The sequence below is a fragment of the Ammospiza nelsoni genome, chromosome Z (genome assembly GCF_027579445.1).
Source record: "Ammospiza nelsoni isolate bAmmNel1 chromosome Z, bAmmNel1.pri, whole genome shotgun sequence".
Classification (NCBI taxonomy): domain Eukaryota; kingdom Metazoa; phylum Chordata; class Aves; order Passeriformes; family Passerellidae; genus Ammospiza; species Ammospiza nelsoni.
This window is the reverse complement of record NC_080669.1, coordinates 22556509-22575770: the sequence shown is the minus strand read 5'-3', so window position 1 is coordinate 22575770 and position 19262 is coordinate 22556509. Positions and strand designations below refer to the sequence as shown.

At 48.4% G+C, this 19262-nt stretch overlaps 2 protein-coding genes across 2 annotated transcripts; both read right to left on the bottom strand.

The window, feature by feature from the left end:
• Positions 1-2666: 2666 nt before the first annotated feature.
• LOC132086713 (cyclin-dependent kinase 4 inhibitor B-like) lies at positions 2667-5340 on the bottom strand. Its single transcript, XM_059492582.1, has 2 exons — positions 5167-5340; positions 2667-2963 (listed from the first exon to the last, which is right to left on the bottom strand). Exons 1-2 carry the CDS (start codon positions 5308-5310, stop codon positions 2667-2669), a joined length of 441 nt encoding a protein of 146 aa, XP_059348565.1. The 5' UTR covers positions 5311-5340.
• Positions 5341-13668: 8328 nt separating this feature from the next.
• Positions 13669-16959, bottom strand: LOC132087044 (cyclin-dependent kinase 4 inhibitor B-like). Its single transcript, XM_059493072.1, has 3 exons — positions 16786-16959; positions 14096-15268; positions 13669-13995 (listed from the first exon to the last, which is right to left on the bottom strand). Exons 1-2 carry the CDS (start codon positions 16957-16959, stop codon positions 15005-15007), a joined length of 438 nt encoding a protein of 145 aa, XP_059349055.1. The 3' UTR covers positions 13669-13995; positions 14096-15004.
• Between the last annotated feature and the right edge of the window lie 2303 nt (positions 16960-19262).

The window sequence follows — 19262 nt, the reverse complement described above, 5'->3', positions numbered from 1 at the left end:
TCCAGCACTTGGTACTTTGGCTTGCCTTTTCCATCTTCAAATACTCACTTTCTTCTGTCAGGGCTCTGAGCATTTCTATTTTCTTCCTGAGATTTAAAGTACATGAGGCTTAATTTCTGTGTAAGTAGGCAATGAAGTTAATGTTATTTCCACACCTTTGTTCCAGGCGAGGTGGAATGATGACTTCCTTTTCTAAAACAGTTTTTATTTTTCCTGTTTTCCCTGAAGCTTTCAAAGACTTTGAACATGGTATTTAAAGCCTGTGAACCCTAAGACACAAAAACATGGGTGAATTTGGAGGGGAAGTTTCCTGCTTTAAAGCTTGGGAGTCATGTTCCAAAAGGGTAAATTTTTGTAGTGTGTAATAGCAAACTCTGTATTTCTAAGTGCCATTACACCTGAAGGTATTTTATTAAAATTTGACAGATGACAGTACAATTTAAAAATATCTTGTCAAATTACTCAGATGCTGGCATTTGCATGCAATTGAGGTGTGGTTTTTTGTAGCTCACAGCACTGCTGGCTCCTTGTCCAAAGAATGAACAACATTTTCACCACCTCTGAAATCACCATACATAACTCCATGCCTTGAACTTTCCATCTTCAGGAAGTTTTGGGCTTTAGCAGGTCTGAGGCCAAAGCCTCTGGGCAGGTTACACTCTTTTGACACGGCCTTCCCGAGTGGGGAGAGGCTGGTGAAAACCCCGTGGGCATCCCGGTATGAATGCCACTCCCCCTGCCGTGTTTCGGAGGGCACTGCCCGGAGCTCTGGCCCTCGTTCCCGCGGGATTGGCAGCCTGCAGGCGAGAGGGCCGGCGGCAGGGAGCGGGACAGCGAGCCCAGCGGCTGGGATGGATGGATGCTGTGTGAGTGGATGCGCTGCCGCCGCGCCAGCCGAGCTCTGCCAAACGCTGTCCTCAGGCTCCAGCTCGAGAGCTGAACTGGGCTCCCGCCCGCCTGGAGGGTCGGGAGAGAAAACGAAAAACTCCTGCTCAGAATTACAGACTACTCTGAGTTGGAAGGGGAGGCACCAGCACCATTGGGTCCGACTTGTCCCACCCGCCCTGCCTCAGAAGACTTTGCTCCCAGACGCCAAACATGCTCTGTGAGGGGGTTGCTCTCCGTTTTCCATTTGTCCCCCAAAGGGCTAAGAACTTTTTTTTTTTTTTTGAGGAAAATTATTCCCCATCCCTGCTAAGCTCCCACTTCTAAAATTAGATAATAAATTATGCAAGAAGGTACAAACTACAGAGGAGCTTTTTTTTTTTTTTTTACTTTGAGTGTTGTTATCAAGAATGAAATAAACAATTTGGCTATTTTTAACTCTGTGTGTATGTGCTTAAATAATGCATATCTACAAAAAATCCTGGTATCTGACCTGCGTGATTGTGCTGTGTATATCTACATTTATTTATGCAGACACACACACAAAAATTGAAAGCAACGAATAAAGTTGAAATAAATAGCACCATTCAACTAAGTAGAGCAGCATGCAGAGCCATTAAATACTCTAAGATGAGAAGTAATTATTTTTAAGCCAATCTTTTTCATGTTTTATTACTGAATAATAGCAGGTATTTAATCACACATAAGTGGTATGAACATGGGGTAGATGATAGAAATTACACAGGAAAAACAGAAAACAGAAACCAAAAGGAGTGCAAAAATCCAGATTTATTAGCAAAATCGGGCATTTTTTGTTAATTCCAAATATCTGGCTTAGAAAGCCAGAAAGCTATCTTAAAAATAAGAAGCTCATTGACTATGTCTTCTGAGCAAATGGGATCTCCACATGCAAAAAGCTACACAGTAACTAATTGATTGCCAATTATTTTCTCACACGATTTTCCATAAATACAGCCACACAAAATGTTTGTAGTTCCCAAACTGTAATGCTCATCAGCGTTAAAATTTTTACCATTCAATTACTGTTACACCTTGGTGTTAAAACTGTATGTTGAGTGGGTTGGTGAGGGGAGAAGCTCTGGGGATTAATTAACTTTATAAATTATATGGCTAAAGTGTTCAGGTTTTTTGGAATGCAACAACATAAAAGGATCACAAGGAATACCTAAAATACAAAGATTTGCAAGGCAGTGAGCAAGCCAGTAAGGGAAACAGCCTTCACTATTTTGGAGTGCATAGGATACTCCAGCATAAAAGGATCTCAAGGAAAAACTAAAATACAAAGATTTGCAGGGCAGTGAGCAAACCAGTAAGGGAAACATAGCGTTCTCACTTCTCTAAGCAGTTTTATTGTAAAAAAAAAAAAAAAAAAAAAAAAAAGGAAAAGGTGAACATTTACTTTTTTTCCCCCCCACTAGAGCACAAAAGGACCGTCTGGTGCTTGTGCTCTGAGCGCTGAAGAGTATGAGAGGGAGAAGCAGGAGAGCTAGTCTTGATTGTGTTTTGGATATTTTTCCTCTTTTTCTCAGGAAATAGAGAAAATCTCGGCGCGTGTCTTCTCGCAGAAGCGGGAGCCGGAATGGCACGGGAGGAGCCCTGGAGGTAAGGGGACAAAGGAGCACTCTTGCCAGCAGCACACGGACATCGGGAGCGCCGCCATCCGCGACGGCTCGCTGATGACGGGCGGCGGGGCTGCTCGCGGGGGAGGTGGGCTGCAGGGAACGCGGCGACGCGGACGCGGCGGGACGGCCGGGGTGGGGTCAGCGCGCAGCCTTCTCGGCGGCCCCCGCGGCTCCGGGCAGGGCCGGAGGGTCGCGCAGGTACCGCCCCACGGCTCCGTGCGGGCCCCCCGCCGCCACGTCGAGGGGCAGGCGGCCGCCGCCGTCGGGGAGGTCGAGGCGCGCCCCGGCCCGGTGCAGCGCCGCCAGCGTGCCCAGAAAGCCGGCGCGGGCCGCGTCGTGCACCGGGAGGCAGCCGGTGCGCGGGTCGGGGCGGTTGGGGTCGGCTCCGTGCCGCAGCAGCAGCTCGGCCACCCGCGGGCTGCCCAGCATCATCACCTGCGGGGAGAGACAGCGTCAGCGCCCGCCACAGAGCCCCCAGCACCGCCGCGACCGGCTTCTCTCTTGGGCAGTAATTCTGCTGTGTCGGCTCCTTGTATTCGCATACAGTGACAGCCGTTTGTGACTATCCGTGCGGATCCCTTCCAACTCGAGATAGTCTATGATTAGATGATAAATTAAAAATATTAGCTAGTGGTTTCAATACTAGGTATAACACATGTGCGTGTCCTGCTTCACATTTATATAATTTATATACATCGTGGTAGAAATGGTCCTTGTGGTGTGTGTATAAGCACATACATGTACGCACATGTTATACGCAGATACAGACCAGCTCTGTGTGCATATAGATATATGCACACAATACAGACCCCGTTTATGTAATTGTATAATAAATAGTGCATGTATCTGTATTGTAAATATACTTAGACATACACATATATAAAAATATATTAAATTTATTTATACACATGAAGAGTTTGTAAATATTTGTATACTATATATACACACCATATTTTAGGGCAGTAAAGGACCTGAGGGGTCTTGCATTAAGGCTGCCGTCACTTAGAATGCATTATTGATTAATCAACGGTCAACACAGCAATGGAAAATTCAGCTGGGTGTGGCTCCTTTCGGCATTCGGTGTGGATGTAAAACTTTCCCTTCCTGAGTTTCGGACAAAGAAGTTTTTTCTTTCTTTTTTTTTTTCTCTCTCCTGTCTGTCTTCTCAGAGTTGTGAGAGCAGCTGCTGAGCACTCACAAGCAGTGCACAAAACTTAACTGATGGAAAATTCCGAATGATAATGTCTAAATGGCAAATTCCTAATGACAGTCTGCTTTTCTGCCAGTAGCAGAAAATAACTTCTGGCAATATTTGATCATACACAACTGAACAAAACCCACAAAAAAACCCCAATCAACCAAAAACCAAAATAAATTTGTACATGGGGTTTTACTTCCCTTACTGTCCTGGTGATTTTCAGTGGAATTTTACCCACCATAAATTGTGACTTAATGCTATGAAAAATATCTTAAGACAATAGGGTTTTCTCTCAATTTCTATCTCCAGACTTTGGTTTGTTCACTTCAAATAATTTGGTTTATTTATAGTACAAGTGTGAAATACTTATGAATATCATAATATCTAATCTCCCGATATTAATCTTTCCCAGAAAGAAAAAGAGAGTCCATATAGTCGAATGTCAGCCATTTTGCAAGTTGCTGACAAGAGAAAGAGAACTTAGTCTGAAATGGAGAAAGGAAAGGGATCATTTATAAGAGTTTGGAGATTCTTTTAATCTGCAATTTGAACTTAAAATGGAAGTAACATGGATAACTTTCTGAGAGCTTTTCTCGGTAATACAGTTCAGAAAAATATTTCAGAATATTTAATGTAAAGTGCAAGGACCAAAATAGCTGTTCAGCTTAGCTGAGCATTAGATTAATCATCAAAGATATCGCTTAAAATAACAACTCGAAAAATCTTCCTGAGATACACAACTCTTATTTAAATCACAGAATATTAATCGTTCAATGAACATTTTAAAAGTGTCTACTTAAGTATGTCGATAAATGTAACACATTTTAAACTCCAAAACTGCCTGGAAAGCAGCTCTACATACTGGTACTTCTAGCACCTACTGCCACTATTGATTGATAGAGAATGTTAAAATCGCTACGACTAAAAGAAAGAAAAGAGGTGACTACTAATATATACCCAGTTTCAAGAAACAATTTTTATCAGCATAGTTTCTAGGTTCTTTGCTCATGAATATGCTAGAAAAGGACCCCACTTCGATTTCCTTGGGGAAAAAAAGACCTGTTCGGTCTTTTTTTTTAAAGAACTCGGTTCGGGTTACATTTTAAAAATCAAGACATTTGCTCGAAGTGCAGATCATTCCCCCAGCCTATCTGGATAGGTTATCTGGAAGCGGATTTTTCAGTCCAACTTCTCCTTTAGACTACCCCCTGGAAAAATTCGTTTGCTGCCAGCGGTTCCCCACTTGTCTCCATCTTGCGCTTATAGGACGGCTGGACTTAGCAAAAAATAAAGGTCACGTTTGAATTCAGACAGCTGCGGCTGGAGTACGGTTCCGATCACAGCAACAAGAGTTCATTCTAAACACAAAATGCCCACCCTTCCCCGCCGACGTGGCAGAGCACAGCTTCCCCCCTGCCCCCTACCCAGGGTACGCCGTACCTGGAGCGGGGTTCTCCCAAAGCGGTTGGTCCCGTTGGGATCCACGCCTGCTAGCAGCAGCCTCCTCACCTCCTCGTGGTCCCCGCGGGCGGCGGCGCTGCACAGGCGGTTGCCGTCGCTCCGGGGTGAGCGGGACCCCTCCATCGCCCCCCGCAGACCCGAGCCGCCGCTGGCTTTCCCTCTCCCCCGGCTGCGATCTCGCCCGTCGCTGCGACCCAGCTCGTCACTGCCACCCAGCTCCTCCTTTCCGGGGGGCAGCGGCCCCCCTCGCACCCGCTCCCTCTCCTGCCCGTCCCGTCTCCTCCCCCTCCGGGGGCTCCTCCAGCGGAGCGGGGCTGCCGTGTCCGCTCCCGCTCTGCCCCGGCTTCCAGCGGCCGAGGGAAATGCGCGCACCCGCCCGGGGCGAGGGGCACCGGCAGGGCGGCCAAGGACGGCGGGACGGCGGCAGCCTGGTCCCCGGGCACGGCACCTCGGAGGGCAGCCCGGCCTCATCCCCGCCTCAAGCACGGGCGGTTCTCGCGGCGTTTTTCTCCCACCGGGGAGAGGGGGTGGGGACGGCGGCCTTGCCCCCCCAGCCTCTCCCCACATCGGGGCGGGCCGCTAATGCAGGGCAGCGGGGCGCAGACCCACGGGCAAACAGCTTCCACGGCAGCTGCCTCGGGCGGGGCAGGTGACATGACGACATGTCGGCGACATGACGAAGGGACGGCGGACCTGAACTTTCCCGGAACAGAGAAGGGACTCTTTGCGCGAGTGATGGCTCTAGTTTCTATCTCTGAAAGGGGTCCTGCCCTGCCCGAACCCATCCGAGCGGTGGGTCGGGGGCCCATCCCTCCGTGCTGTGTCTGCCGAGAGCTGGCAGACCGGATGAGGAAGGGAGCCGTGCCCGCAACAAGTCTGCCACCAACCTAATGGCAGCGCATAGAAGAAGAGGATCGCTTCAGCCGGGCCCTGCCAGAGCCTCCCGGGAGCGGGAAAACCGCGGCGAGAGCCCAGCAGGGTAAGGTGCACCTCCAGCCGCGCAGCCGGAGGCTAGGCAGAAGAATCTCGCCTTGCAGCCATGAAAGATCCTCAAAATCCAAGCATCTGCTCCTGCCCTTGGCTTTCCGCCAGGCGTCTCCCCACGGCAGGCCCAGGCCTGCACACCCCCCCGCCCCAGGAGAGACCCCCGCGGCCGCCGAGTGGGAGCGGGTGGCCGGCACCCACGACCCGCGCCGCGAAGTTCTTATTCTGCTACCTCGAAGTTCCTGCCTCTCACAAAGGAGGCAGGGGGAATAAGGGTGCTTTACAGGGTTTTGTTTTCCCTTTTTTTTTGTTTGTCCTTTCCTTCCCCGCCCCCCCCCCCCCCCCCCCCCCCCGCCAATGTCAGTTCCCTAATCGCCTTTCTTATTTCATTTGCAGGAGAGCGGTGCGAGCCCGCAGAAGTATCTGCTGTGAAAATACAACCCCCGAAAAGCTCTGCATAGCTAAAAGAGAAACAATGATTATGTCTATATTTACTATTAGCCAAAAGCAGAGACATCCTCGGATGAGGAGAAATAAACACAGATTTATCCCTGAGTAGACAAGTCAGAGGTTCACTAAAATGTCTTAGTTTAGTGGCTTTTGGAGCCTCCCTTGCGAAGTTTCTGGGGCAAGTGGCATTGCAGGATCCAAAATTTGAGGTGACACCCTCACTTGCCAGGGACCGGTGGTGAACTCCCACCACATCGTGTTTTTTCTACAATGCATGGTGCAAAGCAGGCCTTGGGACAGATAGGCAGTTAAAAACAAACAAATAAATAAATTTTAAAAAATTAAAAAATAATAAATAGGGTTTAAAGAGTGGATTTTTAGAAGTCTGTAAAGTCTAAGAAAGTAAGATGATCTCCCACCCAAAAGGCAAAGTATCTTCCAGTTCTTCTTGCGCTCTCTGACATTAATGATAGCCACAGAGATAAATCCAAGGAGAAAACCTCGTTGGTTATGTTCGTCAGGTGTCTTAAAATTTCAAATCAGTAGTGATGCATGGCAAGGTTGCAGGTATCACTGCCTAGCCTTGTTTTCTGTGAAATGGTATTGATCGTGGATTTTATGCATCTGTATGTATAAGTACAGGAATACATATTTTTTTCTGAGTATATAAGCATAAAAATATGTGGGAGTCAATGACCTTAATTAAAGGTCTTTTCCAACCCAGTTAATTCTGTGAAGAAAAAAAAAAAGCACACTGACATGTCAATGTGTTTGCAAATAAAGATGTCACTTCAAGTCAGAGGGCCTGTCTGTATCTCCATCTCCATCTCCACTATATTATGTTAAAAGCTAATAGTATAAAACAACAAATACTGTCCCATTAGTACGTCCCAACATTATTGACCCCCCAAATCACTTATCAAACTACTAGAACGTTTTTAACTCACAACATTTTAAATTACATTATTGAAATAATGGGATTTCTTCCCCCTCTAAAAGCAAATCTTATATTATACAATTCTAGTACCAACAAAAGACCTCAAATTAATCAAAACATAACAATACAGAGTCATATCTGAAGTTAGGGTAATAATAATACAGCCTATGCTAGTGTGTTTTGAGAAAGAACCTTGTATTGCACTTGTATCTCAGGGGGAGGGAAAAGATTCCACCTTTTCCCCCCAGCAAACCTTACTGCAAAGATACTTTCATTAAAAATATCTTTTTTGCGGTATAAAAGTAAAAAAAAAAAAAACATGTTAAGAATAAAAAAGCAAAGATTTAAGAGAAGGAGTTAAAAATATAAAGAATCATGTTAAGCAGTGATTCTGTCCTACATTTCTGCTCTTATTTAATTTTAGAATTATTATTCAGCCATACAGATTTTTGAGACTGAAAACAGATCCATTTTAATACTATAGTACAGCAAATTGTTCTGAGATGTTTTGATAAGAGCATAAAGGACGGAAGAGGTAACTTTCAGTTAAAAAAGCAGCCATCTTATGCCCCATTTAAGGCTTAGCAAGTATTACACTTTCAATAACAACAACAACTAAAATCAAAATATTTACATTTTGTCTAACAAGTATTTGGATAATAGGTTCAGGAGTTAAATAAATACTATAAGGAGACAAATTAAAAAGAACATAATATTGGGATTTCCTAGCTTGTAAATAGGTAAAAAGCACACAAGAGAAGCAGGGGTAGGAGGTGCAACGGAGAGGTTGCATGGAAGAAACCTGTTTTTTATCTAAAGGGAGTGGGGCAAACAGTTCTGAGTAGTTCAGAGTTACACTAAAAAGGAAGAAATACCTGTTTACAGAAATAATTTAACAGTATCATTCTTTTCTTCCGTTTAAAGTGTCAGAATATTTGCAAAGATATATATTCTGATTACACATATTGGTTAAAACCAGGAAAATCTATCACCTTAATTTTAGTTGTTCAGAAGTTGTGCCATGGGGGTTGCTATTGAACTTAAAAATTATTGAAAAATTATCCTGAGCAAACAAAGCCAAAACCAAACTGCACACAAAAGCTCAAACATATCTCAGAGAAACTGTGGTAATAATGAATAAAAACTTCACAGAGTATATCTTACAATCAAAGATTGTTTAGCGTTGGAAAGGACTTCAGAGATAATACTTCCAATCCCACCCTCCCACCCTGCCTCATCCAGCCTGGTCTCAGACACTTCTAGAGATGGAGCAGCCACAATTCCATCATGTGTTACCCTTACAGTTACAAAACTATCCCTAGATACTGCATTTTCTGTAGGGGTTTTTGGTTTCGTTTTGTGGCTTTAGTTTTTTAAATTAAATTTAACACACACATATGTCTCACTCCATCCCAAGACCTTCAAAATGCGATTTGCAGTCTAGAGCTAACTGGCATTTTAGAAAAGCTTATTCTCCCTGATTAAATTAAATTAAATTCTGGGGAGCAGAATTTAAAAAAAGAATTATTTATGGCAAATGTGGAAATAGAGTGAGAAAATAATAGCCATGCTTTCGGATCCATGAGGGCTTTTGACCTTGCTACAGAGAGTTTACTTCGTGGTGATTAGCACTCTCATACTCATGTTTGCATTTGAGATTCATGCCTTTCAGGTCGGACAGAGTTTATAGTTTCTTTTTCCCCCATTTAGTGTAGAATGAAGAAATGAGGCCTACTAAAAATGCAAAAAAAAAAAAGTGGCAATTTGAAGGCAACAATGAAAACTGTCTATATTTCCTGATTTATATATATATTATATAATATAGATATATAGATATATATAGATATATATAGATATATGCATAAGTCATTGTGCGTGTATCTGTGTGTATGGCCCCACACTTTTTATTCAAATAGCATTGGAAGCAATCTAAACAGAGAGTGGAGCTAGAAAACTCTGAATTACTTTATCTCCACACCCTGAGTCTTATAGCTTGAAAGGTTAAAAATTTAATACATATATATTTACATGTATAAAATAAATGGTGTTTATTTTCGAAGTAATTTTGAGACATTTCTACTTCTCTTCCACCTCTGCTCTTTCCAGGCTGTGCTGTGTATTAAAGGAGATTGTGGAATGCTCTAATAATTTTCTGTGAGGATTTTGCAGAACAATCCTCACATTCTCAGCAAAATGAATATTCACTTTAGCTTCAGTGTATGTCTAAATATTATTGTTGTTTTTTATGTGTGATAATCAATGCCACAACAATTTGATTTTGCACTCTGCAATAAGGAAAAAGTCTAAAACTGCCCGAGCCTCAGATGTCTTTCAAGGTCCTTCATACGAGTATATTTTAATTACTCTTTCTGACGCTGCTCGGCTGCTCTGACACTTATTTCCCATATTTTTGTAACAGCAAGGGAAGGAAAAGTAGGCCACTATATTTCACTGTCGTTTACAAGAGTGGAAAGTAACACACGGTCGGAAAACAGTGGCCATTTTCTCTCTTCAGAGCAATAGCTATGTTCCTTGTTTGCAAGAAACTGTCTGTAAAGGATGGGAAGGGGTGGTGGATTTATATTTTCGCAATAAGCTATACAGAAAACGTCTCAAAAAGTGGGAGGCAAGGCAGAAATAAGTTACAGTAACTTTTGAAGAACTGGACATTTCCTACTGCGAAAAAAAAAAAAAAAAAAAAAAAGAAAGGAAAGCCAAAAAACCAAACAGCACAGAAACTCCCCGCCTGTAGAAACCTAGCGTGTTTGCCGGTGCCATCTGAGCATGTGGCGCGGAGGGGTGAGCAGTGCCCCGGCCCTGGGCCGCCGCTGCCCCGTCGGGCGGCCCGCGCCGCCCCCGCGGCCCCGCTCCCGCTCTCCTACCTGGGCCGGGCGCTCCCGCGGCGCCTCCGCCGCAGGACCAGCTGCAGGGCAAGGCGCCGCGGCCAGCGCCGCCCCAGCGCCCCGAGAAGGCGGCGGAGGATGCGCCAGCCCAGCGCCCTGGCCCGGGGCCGGCTGCGGGCGCGCCAAAAGTGGACGGTGCACCTTATCCGCGGAGTCATGGGTGCGGGGAAGCCGCGGGCCCGTCACGCTACAAATACCTCCCCAGCGGGGCCGCACCGGTGAATCGGCCCTCTCAGCCTCCATTCATTGGAGAAGATTTTATTTATCTCTTTTTTATTCGTTCATTTTTTTTTTCTTTTCCGTTTAACTAATTTCGACTCCCCATTTCGCTTCACACCCCCTCCGTTCCCCCCCCCTCCCCTACACCCCGCTCTAAACTCCTCCCACGATGATGGCTCCCGCCTCGAAAAGCGGGCAAAGGAAGATTGGGGGGGAGGGGGGGGGAGGGAGGGAGTAGATCGCCGGGGAAGAGCACCGCCACCAGACGGGCGTGGGGACCGGCCAATCGCAGGGCGCTCCGAGGCTTTCAAATAAAGCTTTGACGACATCTCCTCGCCCTCCCCCTGCTCTGTCCCTCCAAACACACCGCCTCCCGCTCCGTTTGGGTTTTTTTCTTGCTGTTCCGTTGCTCCCGGACCGCACTCCCCCCGGGAAAACCCCGACGGGAAGAGGGGCCTGCGGCGGCCCGGAGCGCCGCGCTGGCACTCGCGAGAGCCGGCTAGCGGATCGCTGCCGCTCTGGGAGCGCGGGCCACCGCTGGCCCGGGCCAGCAGCTATTTCCTTGTCACATGGCCATTTGAACGCGACGCGGGAGCGCTGCGCAGCACAGCGGGGCGGGGGGGGGGGCGCCGGGAGGGGGGAGAGGAAAGGAAAGAGGATCTCTGTTTCCCCGCGCCGGTCACCGAAACGGGTAATGAACGGCTCCCGCGCAGCCCCGGGCCTTCTCCGCTGCCGTGCTCCGCCGTGTCGGGCCTCTTCGCTTTCCTTTTGAAGGGTGAGGTTTTGGAGCGGGGTGGGGGGAGCAGCGGAGGGTCGCTGAGAAGCCCCAGGCACCTGCTGGCGCTCCGCTGCCCAACCGGCTCCGGGAGGCACCGGCGAGCTGCCGACACCCGCGACAGCGGGTTCTGAGCCAGCTCTGCCGCCCTGGGCGGTGGAGGGCTTACTGCTACCTCCCCGTCCCACTCCCCGTCCCAAGAATCCTTCTGCTGCGCTGTCCCACTCCCTGGTGCGGGGTACCTCCGTGAGAAGAGCGATGGGCAGGGAAAGCGTCATTTCTGCGGCGGGGCCCGGCTCGGATGGTCACGGCTAGGGGCGGCGGGGAGAGGGATCGGGGCAGCTCCGGGACTGCGCGGAGCCGCGGGAAAGGCGCCAGGTGGGGACGCAGAGCGGCAGCGCCTGGGAGGGGAGGGATGGTGAACATAAGCGTGTGCAACACCCTCTCACAACAAACATCTTCTCTCGGGTGGGCAAAAAGTCGAAATGTCAACAGAAGGTTTCTCCTGCCTCGGCTCGGAGTAACCCCTAACAACAATGCTGATAAGGAAAAGCCTGTAATCGTTTCTTTTCAAATCCGATTTCAAGCCTGGGAAACTTGATGGGCAAAATCGGAATCGGCCATTTCGAAATGAAAGCACCTTTCGAGAGAAGCTTTTTTTCCCCCCTCCCCCCGTTATTTTTTCCTCCTCTTCTCCCCTGCGATGACTTCTGCTTCCTGACCGGCAAGGCAAAATTCAGAGAAATGAATGCCTACCTGGCTGTGGGATGTAAGTGCCGGAGCAGTGGTGAGAGGACGGACCGACAGCTTTAGCAATAGAAACCGAATACCCACCAACGCTGAATGCATGGCCGATCCGGGGCTCGTCGTGCACGGGGTGCAAACCCTGCTGCAGAAGGGTGTAGGTGTGCTCGCACATGTACTCGGTCACAGCGACAATATTAAAAATAAAAATTGCCAATACACTGCCATCCTAAAAATAATGCTTTTAGGGCGTTCTTGATAAAGTGTACTGCTGATGCTGTTTGTTGTTAATTGTTACTACTCTTCTTTTCAAGGAGGACTCCAAGCCCTGGAGCCGCTGCTGCTGCCAGAAGAGAAGGTGTCCGTGGAAACTCCTGCAGCCAAGTGGGACCTCGCCGGTGATCCCCATGCTTCCATGGAGTGAGTATTCCCCACCATGTGTCTGTCTTGGGAAGGGGCTCTGGACCTACTCCATGAGGCAGATTTATAACAATTAGCTATTTAACCTTGCTGAGTTTTGAGGGCATACTCTGCTTATTTGATGCGGTCAGCCTAGCAAATTGTGCTGTTTCCCTGCCAGCTTTATAGAAAGTAACAGCAGTTATATAATATTACTATTTTAGTTGTTGTAGTTTTATAAGACTTAATGGAAATGCTAAAAAATTGAAATAAAATCTGGTTCTTGGAGAAAATGATGGTTTAAAACAGGAATACGGTCCAATTGAGGATGGAAGTACAGTTTAACAGAACCTTACTGTTCTGTAAGGAATGTGGTCAGGCTCTAGCTTTCCCCCATCTCCACATCTGGTCGTAGCTCCATTCTGGTTCCCACAGGCATGGTATGCAGGCACATAACTGCTACATCCCCAGTGTTGTCCTTGGTTCAGCTATGCCATGATCTAGGGCAGAGTGCAGCGCAAATTAATAAGGTGTTATAATAACATATGTTGTTATTATAAGGTTACATGTTTTCTATTTATAGATATTTATAAAATACATGTCTTAGGCATTCTTATAATGAAAAAGTGTGAATATAGACTAAAGATAACATAAATGTTTTGTACATGTTTTATATATGTAAAATTTCGTTATAATTAAACCAAGAAGCATAATTATACAACTAAGCATATTACATATAAAATAATTAATAATCAAATATCTCACGTTGATGCATAATCATAATGTTTTTATATATGTGTGTTCTATATGTGTATGGTGTATATTTTATATAGATATTACATAGATGCATTATATACGTGAATGACATAACTAAATATTTTATAGCATGACAACACATACGAAGTAATTATAAACCAGGCATTGTATGAAATTACATTATAATAAACAACATGTTACAAAAAAGGTATATACATTATTTTTCATGTTTCTACATGAGATACGTAGGGGTTGGATACTCAGTAGGAATGCAAAACCAAGATAAATCTTTTTCACCTTTTCTACAGGTAGCTCTGCAAAGTGCGCAGTAATAGCGCTGGGGTATGACACCTGAACTCTGTCACTGCCTTGCCTGGCTTCCCTTTCTCAGCCGCTAAGGCACAGGACGTGAGCACAGCCCCACCTGGGTTCCTTGGAGGGAGGCAGGGTCTGTCGCTTGTCTCGCCCCGGCTGGGAGCGGCGTGCCTGCCTCCCCGCAAGCACAGCTCTCTGGGGGCTTGGGGACTCGCTGCCGTGACATCGGCTCTGCCCGCCTCCTCCTTGCACCTCGGCCGAGCCTGGGCTGCCGCTCTATCTTTTTCCTGGGGTGCTCGTATCCAACTCCCCCGCGCCGAAGCAGCCTGTGAAACATGTATTTGTTGTCGTAGAAATAACAGATAGCCCCCTCCTCGTTCCCCTGCCAGCAGCAGAGCTGTTTCAAAGGTTTCCCTGTTTCCTCACCGAATGTGTCACCTCCGGGCATCTTGGGAAGCACTGGAGTTGAGCTCAGATGTATGATTTTTGTATTTTCGTTTATGGCTGCCTTGGTTTCACAATCACGGGATTTTTTAGAAGTACTTTCACTCAGAAGAGGTCACTTGCAAATTGTTAAAACAACGAGGATACTTCAACTGAGGATACACATCGTATCAGCCTTTCAGAGACACAAATTTCTTTTTATTTTCTCTTTCCAGCTCCTATAGTTGCAGCCTACACAAGGAAAGCTAGAAGTGTGTAGCTGTGAGTACGTGTACAGACATGCATAGAATCCTACGTGCTTTTAATAAGGTATTTACCAAAGCTGCAATCACACCAGGAAGTGTTTGCCAGAGAAAGGCATATTGGCTTCAGCACCCCTTCAGATTGCTTTAACCAAAATCAAACAGGAAGCTGTCAGGTCAGGGAGACCCTGAAACCTCCCCCATCGTCTTCAGATGGAGGGCTAGCAAGCATGAGCGGGGAGCCACCGGGGAGCAGAAAGTTCAGACGCAGCCCCATCAAAACAGAGCAGGGGTTTATAGTACCGTATCTCTGTGCAGGGATTTTCCTTCATATTTCATATTCAATATCTGCTGTTTAATATTTTCACATTTAGTATTTTCTCACTTCATATTTCATACTTCCTACTTAATATTTCACATTTCTCTTCAGTGTTTGGACTCTTGTGTGAAAAAAGGGGCCTGGGGACGGCAATAGCATTTCCAGTGCAGGATAATATACAGTCATGAGCAAAGAATATTGTCCTTCCTGCATCCAGCAGGGAAACGCAACCCGGGGTTAGTCACAACATCGCATGAGTGCTGTTCCACTTGGTGTCCCCCGAGTTGGGCGTGGGCAATAAGTCTGGGGAGGGGATGGCCCGGGGAGAGGTTAGGCACAGGCCGGAGGGTCGCGCAGGTACCGCCCCACGGCTCCGTGCGGGCCCCCCGCCGCCACGTCGAGGGGCAGGCGGCCGCCGCCGTCGGGGAGGTCGAGGCGCGCCCCGGCCCGGTGCAGCGCCGCCAGCGTGCCCAGAAAGCCGGCGCGGGCCGCGTCGTGCACCGGGAGGCAGCCGGTGCGCGGGTCGGGGCGGTTGGGGTCGGCTCCGTGCCGCAGCAGCAGCTCGGCCACCCGCGGGCTGCCCAGCATCATCACCTGCGGGGAGAGACAGCGTCAGCGCCCGCCACAGAGCTCAGGCTTTCTCGCTCGGCTCGGAAGGAATGGAGATCCACAATGGAAAGGAGAAGAAAATCCGCCGGCGAGGCGTAAAGATCAGCTCTGGACGTGCCACGAACGGTGGAGAACACGTACCCGTCGGGGGAGTTGTGCCGCATTGGAAAACTCTCCTTTACCCACGCTAGGGGACAGGAGAGAACAGGTGGGGCAGAGAGGTGCGGGACTCCTGTCGGATGCGGGACTCGTGTCGGGGCGTGTGGATGCACACTGGGGTTGCTCCGCGACAGGAGCGGGAAGTCGGTAGGCTCGGAGCAGACGAACCGGGGGAAGGGGCTCGCCCAGAGAGTGCTGCCAGAGAAACCCAGGTCAAGTCCTGAGTCGCCTTGCACCGGTCCCCGTGGAACCGTGCCGGTGCAGCGGCGCGCGGGGGCCGCCGTCGTTCCGCTGGCATCGTGACACTTCCCTAGAGTGTCCTTGGCAAGGGGAGCGCGCAATGCAGGGAACCCACCACGTCTTCCCTCACCGCCAGGACGGAACGAACCTTTAGCCTCACCCGCGTGTCCAGGGCAGTACGAACGTGCCCGGCAGCCCTCCCCATCGGCCTCGCCGTTTTCTTAGTTGGGCTTCCCTAGCGCACCCAGCAGTGCGTTCAGCACAAGGGATAAGTCCCTGCCGCAAAGACTGGGGGAAAAAATCCCCAGAACAAAGAAAAGAAAAAGCACTGCAGGACGGCAACAAATACCTGTTTCGAGTGAAGGCACCGACATTTTGAGTCGGAGAGTGTTTTGCAAGCACTGGCAGCAAAACTTAAATATAGCTTCTCAGATTATTCCAGTTTCGTTTTACTTTGAAATTTTAAGAAAAAAGCTGTCTAGAACTACCTCGGAAACGAACTCAGCCTTTATAAAAGTAACCTCTACCACACCTCCGGGCACTACGTCTACCCACACGTTCAGGGGAGTGTAAAACGTGGGCAGACTGAGCCCCACAGGGATTGCTCGTTGTCTACCTGCAGCGTCACCTGGGCAAGGTTATCGCGACCGGGTATTTCTGTTCGTGAGAGCCGCCGAATATACTTTTTTCTTTTTTCCACAGGAGGGGAGACAAAACATACAGTCATATAAAGCAGAAGACGAGGTATAACGAAAGAGAGATTATTTCTACAAACGTGACTTGTTACATTTTATTGCACGTTTATTGCGAGATAAGCATTAAAGTTCTCGGATTTGAGTCATCCTATCTCAGTTGGTTCAAATAAAGTAAAGGGTTGCTAAGAGTAAAACCTCCCTGTTGCGGCCGTCACCGCAAAGAAGACTTTCTCGTTCCCAGAGAGGCGAGAAAAACCCGTCTGCCGCACCACCTCGACAGCGGCCGAGCACAGTGACGGGGGGCGGCCGCTTCCGGGGCACCGGAGGGCCCGGGGCTGCCGCCGCCCCCTCAGGCAGGGCACGGAGGGCCGCTGCCCTCGCCCAGCTGCAAACATTCCGCCTCCCTACCTGCATGGGGGTCCTGCCGCAGGAGTTGGCGGCGCTGGGGTCGACCGCTCCGTCCAGCCGCTCCCGGAGGCGCTGCGGGTCCCGGCCCGCCGCACCCCGCACGGCGCCGCAGCCGCCACTCGGCCGCCCCGCGCTGCCCGGGGCTGGCGGCGATCCCATGGGAATCGAGCCCATGGGAACGCCCATGGGAACGCCCGGCCCCGCCCCTGGCGGCGGAGGTTCCCGCGCGGTGCTGTCACCAAGGCCGCCTCCACCTGCCAGGATGCGGCGGCGGCTCCCGGCTCCCGTTTTGTTCCCCCAGCTGGTGCCGCCCGGCCCATCTCGGTGTCTTCGCTGGCCTCACCCTGACGGGGCGGAGCGACTGCGCAGCTCTTCGGCGACAGGGAGGGCCGGGCTCTCGCTCCTCTTTTATGTTCGTCTATTATTTTATTCTCCTGAGGGCAGCAGCGTCTACACCAGTGCCTGACCGCCACGAGGGAAGCAGGGATAGGGGAAGGGGAGGAGCAAAAGTAGCAAAAAACTTTAACGAGAGCGGGACATAAGGAGAGTGGCCCCGGGACCGCGGCCTACTGTCCGCAGGGCCCCGGCCCCCCGGCGCTGCCCCCTCGCCATCTCGGGACACCCATCGGCATCCGGGGCGCAGAAGGCGGAGGTGACCTCCCCTCCTTCCCTTCCCCTGGGTGAGCTGCGAGCTCCTGTCTCTGCTTTTTTAGTTGGCAGGGACACTTGGAAAGACAGGGAGTTCAGCGGTGCCCACAGCCTTCACTGAGACACGAATCGCGGCTGCGACGTCTTCACCCCACCGCCTAAATCGCCCTTTTCTTATTCTCTCTCTTTTTTTAATTTTCCTTTCTTCTTCTTCTACTTTTTTTTTTTTTTTTTTCCCCCTTAAAGAGCTAACAAGCCAAACAAAGGCCTCTGGGAACCAGCGCGCTGCGCGCCGCCAGGGCCGGGTTCAGCTCCCGCCCCCCGGCGGCTCGGGCGGGCCGGGGCGGAGCGCAGGGGCGGGCGGTGCCGGCAGCACCAGGGACAGCTCCCGCCGCCGCCGGCCCGCCGCGCTGCCCCTCCTCGCTGCGCGGCACCCGCCTCCGGGCCTGTCCCTAAGCGCGGTGCGCGCGAGTCCAGTGCGATGCCGGGCCGCGTCCGGCGCCTTCCTAAAACTGTAGTGGCCTAGTGCCAAATTCTTCTTCATCGTTACACTTTGCTCAGAAGTGAGGGAAGTTTCACTCCCAATAAAGAGCTTCTTGACATAAATTGTTGCTTCTGGTTAAATAACTGAGCATTTAAACACAGTCTGGCGATTTCCTTGTGTTTAAGTTTGGCTTTTTGGTTGGTTGGTTTGGCTTGGTGTTTTTTTTTTTTTTTTTTTTGCTCTTTACTAATGAGTTTTCCATTCAAGTACTGGATGCCATACAAATGTGAAAATAATGATATTTCAGAACTCCATATTATATAAAAGGAAACAAATGGAATAGTTTAATCTATACACCCTAGTATGTAGATCACTGCATGATGGAAACACCCAAGCTGTGAGCAGTATAATTAAGCCTTGGAAACACTGCAAGATGATCTTTGCAGCAGCAGCAGTAAAGAGCAATATTATAGAATCAGTTTCACAGAGATAGTGTATTGATCCTGATTCTCAGCTACAGGACAAACAATAAAGGAAAAGGATTCTGGCAAGGCTTTAATGCCAGTGATATATCCCTAAGGTAAAAAAAATCGGTTCATGTGTACTGGAATTGTGTGAAAGATTTAGGTGGGGCACTTTATTTTAACAAAAAAAAAGTATGAAAATTATATCTAAAGAAAGGTAAGCTTTTTACTTATTTGTTTAACTTGTTTTTCCACTGGTCTGTTTAACTATGTGGTAAATAAGATAACCAAAATATTCCTTCGCACTGCTTTCTGAAAAGGGCAGCATTTCCTACCAACCTCATTAAGTACCACGGTCAAATATATATAATGACAAATTAAGGACTCCTCCATAATTTTTCCTGCAGATCAGAAAAACCCACACTGTGTCATTAAGGAAGACTTCCCTCCAGCAAATTCGTAAATGTTCCCTTCTCCCTTTTGCAAATTCATAAATATTCATTTTCCTGACCAAGAAAGGAAACCCTGTCCATTAGCAAAAAATTAGGTATTTTAGCTGGAAACTGCTTGCCTTGGAGCTGGAATCTCAGAGAGAGTTTTCCTTTTGTTCTGAATATGCATTTACTGTCTGAAGGACAATTTCACTGTCCTGTAGATGGTAGCTTTAAAGAAGCTGCTACACAGTTGGAAGTGATATCTTCCTGTTTCAAAGTTAATATTGGAAAGGTAAATTGTACAATCATGACCTCAAAAAAATCCTTTAGGGAGGTATCACACCTTTCTGTGCTGCAGGGTTATTAATTATGTATATGGAGAGTGACAAAATGCCAAATAAATACAAATCTCTTGGCAACTAGAAAGATCTTGCAAGCACTGCAACA